At 39.9% G+C, this 12,617-nt stretch overlaps 1 protein-coding gene across 1 annotated transcript; it reads left to right on the top strand.

Moving 5' to 3' along the window:
- The first annotated feature begins 11,806 nt into the window (after window positions 1-11,806).
- Window positions 11,807-12,259, top strand: LOC126687590 (uncharacterized). Its single transcript, XM_050382148.1, has one exon. It carries the CDS (start codon window positions 11,807-11,809, stop codon window positions 12,257-12,259), a length of 453 nt encoding a protein of 150 aa, XP_050238105.1.
- Window positions 12,260-12,617: the final 358 nt, after the last annotated feature.

The raw sequence follows: 12,617 nt of genomic DNA, 5'->3' as shown, positions 1-12,617 counted from the left end.
ACCGTGTTAGTGAAGTTGATTAACAGTAATATTAAAAGAAAAAAAAGTTAATTATCAAACAAACTCAGCTTATGCAGTATTAATAGGGAAGGAAGGGCCGGACAGTATATTTGGGAATAAAGTAGACATGAACAGTGCTGGGTCTAATTTCCTCTTTTAAATTTAAGCTACACCCATTTTAAAGTCCTTAATTTTTCATTTTTTAATTCATTAAATCTTTCAACTTTTATTTGACTTTTTTAAAGTCTTAATCTTTCATATTTTTAGTTCATTAAACCCTTCTACTTCTATTTGACCTTCATAAGTCTTTGAACTTTTATTTTTTGGTTTATTGGATCCTTAAAAGAAAATCCATTTAAGGACCCAATAAATCAAAAAAATAAATAAGTAGGGACTCGAGAAAGACAAATAAAAGTTGAAGGACCTAATGAACCAAAAAATGAAAGTTTAAGGATACGAAAAAGTCAAATAGAAGTTAAAGGACCTAATGAACCAAAAATATATAATTTAGAGACCTCAAAATAGGTTTAGCCTTAAATTTATTTGCACTCGATATATCATTTTTAAAAATTTATATTTATATTTTATTTTTCTATTGTTTTTAGTTGTATTCTTAACCAAATGTAATTTTAGTATTTTTACTCCCCTCTTATAAATTACATATAATTTTTTATTTTTTGCTTTCTTCTCTTTTCTCTCCTTTTGTTTTCTTTTTCTTCTTCTTCTTCTGAAATTTCTTATAAATAGAAGTTAAGGACCTAATAAACCAAAAGTGTATAGTTTGGAGACCTCAAAATAAATTTAGCTTTAAATTTATTTACACTCAATATCTCATTTTTAAAAATTTATATTTTTACTTTATTTTTCTATTGTTTTTAGTTGTATTCTTAACCACTCATATAAATTACATATACATTCTTATTTTTTACTTTCTTCTCTTTTCTCTCTTTTTGTTTTCTTCTTCTTCTTCTTCTGAAATTTCATATTTTATGTTCTTTATTTCAATAGAATTTTTTAATAAATTTTATCCAAATTTTCTACAATTTATCTAATATTATCGATCTATAACATGAACAATCAAAAAGCTGAAAGAAATAAGAAATCAACGATAAAAAAATTCAATCGTATTTGTCTCAAAGAATTTGAAGTAACGGAATATTCCGCCATCGCCATCATCATATCCTTTTATTCTGGATCTTATTCTTTCTCTTTTTATTTTCTTATGTATTTTTATTGATTTTTTTGTTCATACGTATGAAAAAAAATTTAGATTTTGTTTCACATTGTTTGAAACCTTTATAAATTGTTTGAAACTTTTGTAAATTGTTTCAAATTGTTTTTATAACTAATTTAATGCTTTTAATGAAATGTTTGACACTGTTTTTAGAATCTGTTTGAAACTTTTAAAATCTTTTTAAAACCTTTGTAAACTGTTTTTGAAATTTTTAGAAGCTGTTTGAAATTGTTTTTTCAAACTGTTTGAAATTTTTATAAATTGTTTGAAGTATTTATAAACAGTTTGAAACTGTTTTTAGATAAATGTTGCAAATTGTGTTTTTTGAAACTATTTGAAACTTTTGTAATTTGTTTGAAACATATGTAAACTGTTTGGAGCTGTTTTAAACCCTTATTGACTGTTTCAAACCATTGCATACACATTTTTTAAATGACAATAAAAATGTGTTTTAGAAACCTTTTTGGAACTGTTTGAAACTGCGTTGTAAACTATTTGAAACCGTTTAAAACTGTTTTTAATAGATTTTTAATGAAAAAAATAAATTAATAATTTACAGTTTTCTTTGTTTTTGGAGAAAATTATGATCGTTGGATTTAAATAAATAAAATTTGAAACAATTTAATTAAGAATTAAATTCGAGCGGATCGGAAACTAGATTTGAAACTAACAATAAACTTTCAAGAAGTAATAATGGAATCGTAGAAATTAATTTGTTGAAATGTTATGAGATGAAGATTTAGAATTGTTTGTTGAGTTACAACACTAGTTCCTCGTTTAATAACATTATGTATGAAAATTCAACAGTTATAATACTGTTTTGTATCCCCCTGAGGCTTTTTGTAACAAGGGTTAGTTTTTGATGTAGCGGAAGTCACAATAAAGAATAAGATAACTTTAAAAGTTGTTGATTATAAAATAATGCCAGCAATTAACTTCTAAAGCCTATTGATTTAATAAAAGAATACTAGGCAATAGGCATCAAAAGTCGTTGATTCAATTGAATACCGATATTTGGGAAAATAATCAAATTGTCTCAAAACATCAAAAACTGCCGTTCAACAACTCATAAGGTTGTTTAAATACTAAGACAAAATAAAAACCCTAAACTGGGTATAAAACGAAATAAACTAAAAAGCCTCAAAAACTGCCGAAATCACAAAAATGCCATTACACCACTTTGCGCTCCATTTTCTCCATGATCTCAAAATTTGTCTCCGCAACCGCATCATTCCCGCCAGGGTAGAAAAAATTCGACCTCGAATTTGCAGTAGCCTCATCATCAGAAGAATCACCATGAAAAGGAATCAAATGCTTGACATTGAACACATCAGTCGTTCGGATATGGCTAGGCAATTTCAGACGGTAAGCGTTGGAGTTGATTTTCTCGATGATCTCCAATGGTCCAATCTTCTTGGCAGACAGCTTGTTGTAGTCTCCAACTGAAAATCGCTCTCTAGTCAGAACAACCCACACATAATCGCCTACATCATACTCAACAAAACGTCGCTGTCCATCTGCAGCTTGTTTGTATTGTGAGTTAGCCTGTAATAAGTTATCATGAACCGCCCGATGAACTTCCTGCAAGCCATTCACAAAATCCTCTGCTTTTGACTGCACCTTGACATTGCTCGGCAATGGCATAAGACCCAACGGACCTTTGGGGGCGATCGAATACACCACCTGAAAAGGACTGAACCCGGTACTCCTATTGACCACATGGTTATGAGCAAACTCTGCCTGGCACAATTTCTGATCCCAGCTCTTCACATGAGTGCCAACCAAACACCGCAGCAAATTGCCTAACAACCGATTCACAACTTCAGTTTGACCATCAGTTTGAGGGTGGTAGGCACTAATGAAATTCAGCTGCGTGTTCACCATCTTCCATAAACTGCGCCAAAAATGACTGAGGAACCGAGTATCTCTGTCCGAAACAATAGACGTGGGCAGCCCATGAAGACGGTACACCTCTCGAAAGAATAATTGCGCCACTGAAACCGCATTTGTCGTTTTCTTGCAAGGAGTAAAGTGGACCATTTTAGGAAAACGATCAACAACAACATAGATAGAATCATACCCTCGTTGAGTACGCGGCAATCCCAACACAAAATCCATGCTAACATCCGCCCACGGCTGCGATGGCACTGGAAGCGGCATGTACAAACCCGCATTAGTTGCCGCTCCTTTCGAAACTTGGCAAACACGACATCTCTGCACGTACTTCTCCACCTCTTTTCGAATGGTAGGCCAAAAGTAAGATGAATGAACCAGATGCAAGGTCCTGTCACGCCCAACATGCCCCTCTCCATGCAGCTCTCGAATAATATGCATTCGCAAACTGCTCTCCGGAATGCACAGCTGGTTCCCTTTAAACAGAAATCCGTCATGCAATAAAAACTCTGTCTGCTCTCCTGCTTGCACTTTCCTCATAACCACAGAAAAATAAGGATCAATCTCAAGCAATCAGTAAACGAGTCTAAACCGTGTACCTCAACACGTAAAGAAACCCAGAAGTTACTGGGACGACTCAATGCATCCGCCACCCGGTTTGTAACCCCCGCCTTATGCTTGACCACAAAAGTAAATCGTTGTAGATAAGCCACCCAAGTAGCATGACGTGGTGACATTTTATCCTGGCGATGCAAATGCTTTAACGCCTCATGGTCAGTGTACAGAACAAACTCCTTGTGGTACAAGTAATGCCGCCAATGCTTGATCGCTTGCACCACTGCGTAAAATTCCACATCATATGTACTGTAGTTTAGCTTTGCTCCATTCAGTTTCTCACTGAAATATGCCACTGGTCGACTGTTTTGACTCAGAACAGCCCCAATCCCCAACTTCGAAGCGTCACTATGCAGCTCAAATGGTTGTGAAAAATCTGGCAGCACTAGAATATGAGCAGTCGTCAACCGCAGCTTAATCTGCTGAAATGCTGCCTCGGCCTCCGCTGTCCACTCAAACTTTACACCTTTCATACAGTCGGTTACAGGAGCCATAATACTGCTGAAATGAGGTATGAACCGCCTATAGAAAGATGCCAATCCATGAAAACTCCGAACTTCAGTGATGGTACTCGGTTGAGGCCAGTGTTTCACCACCTCAATTTTCGAATCATCCACCTGCAGTCCCTACGAAGCACACATAAAACCTCTCGCAAGTGCTGAAGATGCACCTCGGGATTAGCACTGTATATCAAAATATCATCAAAATACACAACAACAAATTTACCGATAAAAGGTCTCAAAGCTTGGTTCATCACACGCATAAACGTACTCGGTGCGTTTGATAACCCAAACGGCATCACCAACCACTCATACAGCCCCTCACGGGTTTTGAAAGCCATTTTCCACTCGTCCCCAACTCTGATGCGAATCTGATGGTATCCGCTCTTCAAATCCAGCTTGGTAAACACCGTCGCCCCACTGATCTGATCAAGTGAATCATCCAGTCGTGGGATAGGAAAACGGTACCTGACTGTGATTTTATTAATTGCTCGACTGTCCACACACATTCGAAAAGTCCCATCCTTCTTAGGTGTTAGAAGGGCTGGTACTGCACATGGGCTCATACTCTCACGCACATGTCCCTTAGCAACCAAATCCTCTACCTGCCGCCGCAATTCCTTATGTTCCGTAGGACTCATCCTGTAGTGAGGTCTGTTAGGCAAGGCTGCCCCCGGTTCCAGATCAATGTGATGTTGAATATCATGCAATGGCGGCAAAGCGGACGGTAAATCATCCGGAAACACATCTGCAAATTCAGCCAAAAGCGGTGCGACTTCTTCTGGTACCGCAGATTCGTCGATTGTTTCTTTCCCAATCAACACATACACAGTTTCTGCAGTCTGCAACTCCTCCTCAAATTTTGCCAGGGACAACAAGTTAGTGCTACTCTCTACTGGTTTTGCTGTCTCTACACCACGACTGGGCTGTAACACAATTTTAACACTTTCGAACACAAAACTATAAGTATTATTTCGCCCATCATGTATGACCTTTCGATCGAATTGCCAAGGTCTCCCCAACAACAAATGACACGCATCCATGGCAACCACATCACACCAAACAGAATCTCTATATCGTGCACCAACAGAAAAAAAACACTAAAGCACGTAACGTTACACTAACCTCGCCACCGTTTTTCAGCCACGCCAGTTTATACGGTTTGAGGTGTTTCTCTGTCCGAATGCCCAATTTTTGGACTGCCTCTGCTGAGATGATATTCTCACAACTGCCTGCATCAATCACAAAACGACAAACCTTCCCCAAAATAGTGCAGGTTGACTGAAAAATGTTGCTCCACAACCAATTTTCATCTGCTGCCTTGGTTGTCGACAAGCCCGTCGCACAACCAGCGCAACCCCAGTATCTCCAGAGACCACCTCCTCCTCGAGACCCGCGCCACTGTCATAAACTGGGTCACCAATCATGTCGAATTCCTCATCGTCAAAATCATCAGTATCCGCAAAAAATGTTTTCTTAGCAGCGGTCTTTCGACAGTCAGCCTGCCTATGACCCATCTCTCCACAACCAAAACAGCGAATACTACTATTACCAGCAGGTCTAGGAAACTGATTAAAATTATTCGTACCTCTACCGACTGCACCACCTGCTGTCTTATTATCCACGCCGATGCTGCCACTGCCAGAGGCACCTGTTGTCGCAGAAGCTTGTGCGTCTGCTCTGCTTCTCAATCTGCAGCGCCTTTTGATGAGCGGCTGAAAGCGACACAGGATTAAACAGATTGACTGTGTCTTGAATTGAGACCCTCAACCCACCAATATATCTTGCCACTAACTGATCCTCCGTCTCCTGCATCTCATTCCGAGCAATCAATTGGAAAAATTATGTGGTATAGTCGTCCACAGATTTGCTTCCCTGCCTCAAATTTTGCAATTTTTGGTACATTAATCGCTGAAAATTAAAAGGCAGAAACGCAGATTTCAAGTGTTTCTTTATCTTTTCCCACATATCGATCTTGGGTTTACCCAATCGACTCCGTGTTAATTTCAACTGTTGCCACCACGCCGTTGCCCTATCACGCAATCTTGTTGTCACCAAGGTTACACGCCTGTCAACCGGTACATCCTTGAACTCCAAAATCTCCTCCACCGTGGCTAGCCAATCAAGGAAGTTCTCAGATTTGAGTCCTCCATGAAATTCTGGAATTTCTGTCCGCATCCCGCTCTCCCAACGTCGTCGATCATCATCAACGCGCCCTATCGGCCGCCGTTGTGGAGCTTCCTCAAAATACCCATCTTCCTCATCCTCAAACGCAGGAAATCCATCACGTGGCAGATTCTGACCCCTGTTAGGTGGTTGGTTAGCCCTGTTTTGATTAGCCAACAACGCACCCATCTGTTCCTTCATCTGCTCCATCATCCTGTCCATCCGTTCCTCCATTCGCTGGTCAATCTCATCGAGTCGCTGTTCGACCTGACGAATATGGTCACGATCGTAAACCTCTTCCACCCGTTGTAGATTCCTCCTCGCCGGCATGATTCAATCCAGAAACGACCTGATTCTGATACCAACTGATGTAGCGGAAGTCACAATAAAGAATAAGATAACTTTAAAAGTTGTTGATTATAAATTAATACCAGCAATTAACTTCTAAAACCTATTGATTCAATAAAAGAATATTAGGCAATAGGCATCAAAAGTCGTTGATTCAATTGAATACTGATATTTGGGAAAATAATCAAATTGTCTCAAAACATCAAAAACTGTCGTTCAACAACTCATAAGGTTGTTTAAATACTAAGACAAAATAAAAACCCTAAACTGGGTATAAAACGAAATAAACTAAAAAGCATCAAAAACTGTTGAAATCACAAAAATGTCATTACGCCACTTTGCGCTCCATTTTCTTCATGAACTCAAAATCTGTCTCCGCAACCGCATCAGTTTTGTTGTCCTTTGATTGCAGCAGCCTGAGGCTTTTGTAACAGGCTCCTCTGTTGCTTTCTAGGTGTTCTTGGTGGCTGGCCTGAGTTTCTTATGCCTTGAGGCTTTTGTAGCAAGGTTTTCGAAATTTTCAAGTTTAACTTGTCTTTTTTGTTGTTTGGTGCTCCTGCTGAGACTATTGTAACAGGGGAGCTTGAGATCTTGGTGTTGGCTTTCCTTTGGCCTGTAAAGGAAAGTCTTGTTTGTTCTTTTTTTTTATTTTTATCAATAGAGCTTTATGGTTGTTTCTTACCAAAAAAAACACAAAAATAGACTGAATAGAGTGATTTTAAAAATATTAGTTGGAATTAGTCTTGGCTGTTAAATATTGATATTTCAAGACATTTGAGTTTCGACATTATTTAATTAACAAATGATTTTACACTTAATTTATACTACTAAAAATTATTATTATTATTTAATTTGACCCTATATGTTTGATTATAATAAAATTGAAAACATTAAATAATATAATATGGAAATTTGAGAGTTGTCAATTGAGTAATAAGTATTTCCAAAATTAAGATAAAAAAGAGGAGAGAGTCCAGCAAATATAGAAGTAGAAGTTAGAAGCCGATAAATTTGAGAGGGAAAACCGAAGCAAAAAAGACAAACCCAATCAAAACTATTTTTTTTTTAGAATTCATCAAACTTCTCAAAACAAAATACATGATGGATACCGAATCCTACAATAAATACAGTGGAGCCGAGTCATAGGAAATCCGCTCTCGGGTGATACCGGACTCCCCACGAAGATCTGAATATATGAAGGAAACACCGAATCCCTTGAGATTCGGTAATATGCCGATTAAGACTGAATCCCATAGGATCCGCCTAAAGCGCGTTAATCCTGGATTCGGGCAGATCGCCGAACCCAGAAGAACCTTCCTATTTGGACACAAACTCCGAATATGGAAGGATAAGTTCTACCTTAGGAAGATGAGACTATTCAGGAAGACGTTCCTAAATAGGACTCATCAGAATAAGGTAGATCTCGACAAATCAGGGTGAATCCCTACAACGTAGCCAGATCCCTACAAAGTAGGATTCACTTACCTATTACGACTCTACAAGGTATATTCGGCTACTATAAAAGGAGCACGAGGTAGAATCACAATTACATTCACATACTCTAAACGCTGCTCAAAGCTCTATACTGACTTTAGCATCGGAGAGTTAATCGGACAACCACCGTCCAATTAGCTTTTACCCTGTTTTGCAGGTCTTACTCACCGGTTCAGAAGGCAGACTCCATCAATTGGCGCCGTCTGTGGGAAAAGCTTAACTAAACTTCAATTTGAAGGAGCTTTTCTGAACTCAAAAACAAATTTCATTGAAGAAGATGACTTCTGAAAGAGTGAACCTGAAGAACCAAACATCACAAAGAAAACGGAAAGCAGTAGAACTCTCAATTCCTCCGCCGGTAACCTTCGACGGGGAAGATTTCGGGAGAATAGCTGAAGAGCATAACGAAGCTCTAGTGGTAGCCATGGTCATCGAACACTGGAACGTCGAAAGAATCCTGATCGATGAAGGAAGCGCAATAAACTTAATAACAAGAAAGGCTTACGGAAGCCTAGGAAGAGAGCTAACAGAATTGAAAAGAAATGCCACACCAGTGGTAGGATTTGGAGGCTCACCAATTAAACCAAACAGAACAATCACACTTGATGTCAAGCTAGGAAGGACGAGGAAAAGCGAGGAATTACCTACACGATTTAGTGTCGTAGAAATCGACTTGCCGTACAACGCGATATTGGGAAGACCTTTCCTCCACGATTCAGCAGCCGTGACTAGTGTAAAAGCACTAACTATGAAGATACCAACAAAGCAAGGAATTATCACGATACAAGGGAACCGAGCCGAGGCAAAGAAATGCTACGATCGGTCAATAGAAGAATCATGCGAAGCAATGGCGATCGAAGAAATCCTTAACCATGACATTGAAGAAAAAGAAACAGCACCCGAGGGCGAAACAAAGAAACTACAACTCGGCAAGGAAAAAAGAGTGAACCTCGGGGCGAACATGGACCCTAAAATCGAAGAAGATATCACGGCAATACTAAAAAACAACATCGAAACCTTCGCCGCCAAGGCGTCAGAGATTGTCGGAATAGACCCCCAAGTCATTACGCATGATCTGAATGTAGCAGAATCGGCGAATCCCGTCAAACAAAAGAAAAGGAAGTTTTCTGAAGAAAAACAGAAGATAATCGCAGAAGAAGTAGAAAAATTGGAGAAAGCGGGATTCATCCGAGAAGTCCACTACCTCAAATGGGTAGCTAATGTAGTTATCGTGAAGAAAGCTAACGGGAAAAACAGAATGTGTGTAGATTACACCGATCTGAACAAGGCGTGTCCTAAAGATAGCTACCCACTGCCCGATATTGATCAACTCGTGGACTCTACTGCTGGACACGCGATGTATAGCTTAGCAGATGCGGCTCAAGGCTATCACCAAATCCAAATGAAGGAACAAGACCAGGAAAAAACATCATTCATCACTGTGGGAGGAACCCACTGCTATACGGCGATGCCCTTCGGGTTGAAAAACGCAGGAGCAACTTACCAAAGGCTTATGAACTTCATGTTCAAAGACGAAGTAGGGAAGCGAGTCCAGGTGTATGTAGACGATTTAATCATCAAGAGCGAGAACGAAGAAACCCATGCAAAAGATCTTGAAGAGACTTTCAATATACTAAACAAATTCGGAATGAAGCTGAACCCAGACAAATGCACGTTCGACGTACAAGGCGGAAAATTCCTGGGATTCATGATATCCCAAAGAGGAATAGAGGCGAACCCCAAGAAGATCAAAGCGATTATGGACATGAAAGCTCCAAGAAACATAAACGAAGTTCAAAAACTCAACGGACGAATCACAACACTCGGTAGATTTATGTCCTGCTCAGCAAAAAGATGCTTGCCTTTCTTCAAAGGCCTCAAAGGAACGCAAAAATTTGAATGGAACAAAGACTGTGAAAAAGCTTTTGAAGAAATAAAAAAGTTCCTTGTCACCCCTCCATTGCTCAGCAGACCGCTGAAAGGGGAAACGTTGTACTTATACATCAGCACCACGAAAGAAACTATCGGAACAGTGCTAGTAAGGGAAGAAGACGGTGAAATGAAGCTAATCTACTACATCAGCCGAGTCCTGAAAGGCGCAGAAACGAGATACCCCGAGATCGAAAAAATGGCACTGGCTGTGTTAACCACGGCTAGAAAACTGAAATACTATTTCCAAAGCCACAACGTGGTAGTAAGAACGAATCAACCATTGCGAAAGGCGATCCAAAGACCAGAGACATCCGGGAGATTGGTCCATTGGTCCATCCAGCTCAGCGAGCATGACATAAGATACGAACCTCGCCTAACTCTCAAAGCGCAAGCCTTGGCGAACTTCGTAGCAGAAATAACTCCGAGCGAGACCAGTCAGCCAAAACCAGATTTAATATGGGAACTCCACGTAGATGGAGCATCAAATGAAAAAGGAGCCGGAGCAGGAGCCATCCTCAGAGGACCCGGAAAAGTCAAAATCGAGTATGGAGTAAACATTCAGTTCACCGCCAGCAACAACGTAGCTGAGTACGAAGCCCTGATCGCAGGCCTCGATCTAGCATTAGAAATAAAAACGGAAATCCTGAAGATCTATAACGACTCCCAGCTGGTAGTAAATCAGGTCAAGGGAGAATATCAAGCCAAAGAAACAGGAATGATCGAATATCTGGAAAAAGTCATGACGCAACTCCGACAGCTGGAAACGCAAGGAGGACAGTGGGAAATCATTCAAATTTCAAGGGAGAAAAACACCGAGGCCGACGCCATCGCCAAATCTGCATCAGAACTCGGAGACCTATTCACTAAAATGCAATTGAAAGAAACTCTCGAATCGCCAAGCACCAGAGAAATAGAAGTCATGGCAATCGAAGAAGCCGATTCCTGGATGACCCCACTAATCAAATATTTAGACCATGACGAACTGCCAACAGACAAAACCGAAGCCATTCGAATCATCAGAAAATCTGCCAACTACTCATATCACAACGGAGTTCTCTACCAATCCTCCTTAACTCATCCGTGGTCAAGATGCGTCTCGCCCCAAACAGGAGGCTCCATCCTAAAAGAAATCCACGAAGGAATATGCGGAGCACATGAATGAGCAATCACCATAGCAAGAAAAACAATACTTCAAGGATACTACTGGCCAACCATCAAAGAAGATGCAAAAACGTTAGTGAAGAAATGTGATAAATGCCAAAGACATGACAATGTCAGACACAAACCAGCAGTACCTCAAGGATCAATGGAGAGCCCTTGGCCTTTTGCCACATGGGGGATCGATATAGTCGGACCATTCGAGACTGGAAAACATCAATTGAAATTCCTAATCGTCACAATCGAACATTTTATAAAATGGGTTGAGGTGGCGCCAGTCGCGACAATCAATGCAGCCCGAGTAGAAGAATTCTTTAAAAATGAAGTGATATGCCGATTTGGCATACCTCACACCGTAATAGCGGACAACGGCAAATAATTCGACTGCAAGCGATTCAAGGAATTCTGCAAAGGGCTGATGATCAACTTGAAATTTACTTCGGTGGCGCACCCTCAAACAAATGGAATGACGGAAGTCACCAATCAAACCATAGCACAAGGAATAAAAAAGAGGCTTTCTCAATACAAGGAAAACTGGGCTGAAGAACTCTACAGCGTTCTGTGGGCATACAAGACAACTCCTAGGAAAGGAACGGGCGAGACACCTTTCAGACTCGCCTATGGCACCGAAGCGGTAATCCTAGTAGAAATTGGCATACCCAGCATCAGGGTGAACTATCTGGAAGAAGAAACCAATGAGGCTAGAACAAGACTATGTCTAGACCTACTAGAAGAAAGAAGAGATGAAGCAGTGGTCCGAGCCGCTGCGTATAAGAAACAAGCCGCAAGATATCATAACAAAAGAATAAATTCGAGAGAATTCCAAAAAGGCGATCTAGTCCTACGGAACGCAGAAATTGGCAGAGGGAACGCAGAAGTAAAGAAATGCAAGCAAACTGGGAAGGCCCCTACATCGTAGAAGAAGCTACTGGCAAGGGCGCGTATAAACTAAAAACAATAACTGGATCCATGGTACCCAGATATTGGAATGTAGAGCATCTGAGAAAGTATTACCAATAGATTAGTTCGTGGCATGTACTTATTTCCATTTTTGAAATAAAAAGGCGATTCAGCGTTGAGAAGTAAATTTTAAAGGCTCGCTCGAGTCCTAAACCAATATATACAATTTAACAAGAATCGTTTGAATCTTAGTTAAAAATAATCTAGACTTGTCGGAGTCGAAATAAAAATTAAGGATCCAATCGGACCTACAAATAAACCACACATCGACAGAAGTTTAAATTAACTTCTGAAAATAAAGAACGAGTTTAGATTAA

The sequence above is a fragment of the Mercurialis annua genome, linkage group LG6 (assembly GCF_937616625.2).
Source record: "Mercurialis annua linkage group LG6, ddMerAnnu1.2, whole genome shotgun sequence".
In the NCBI taxonomy this organism is placed as follows: Eukaryota; Viridiplantae; Streptophyta; class Magnoliopsida; order Malpighiales; family Euphorbiaceae; genus Mercurialis; species Mercurialis annua.
The sequence above is the reverse complement of the archived record's forward strand: the minus strand, read 5'-3'. Positions and strand labels throughout refer to the sequence as shown.

Excerpts from the sequence above, each read along its gene's own strand:
- LOC126687590 (XM_050382148.1), top strand. The coding sequence starts at position 11,807 with ATGACGGAAGTCACCAATCAAACCATAGCACAAGGAATAAAAAAGAGG.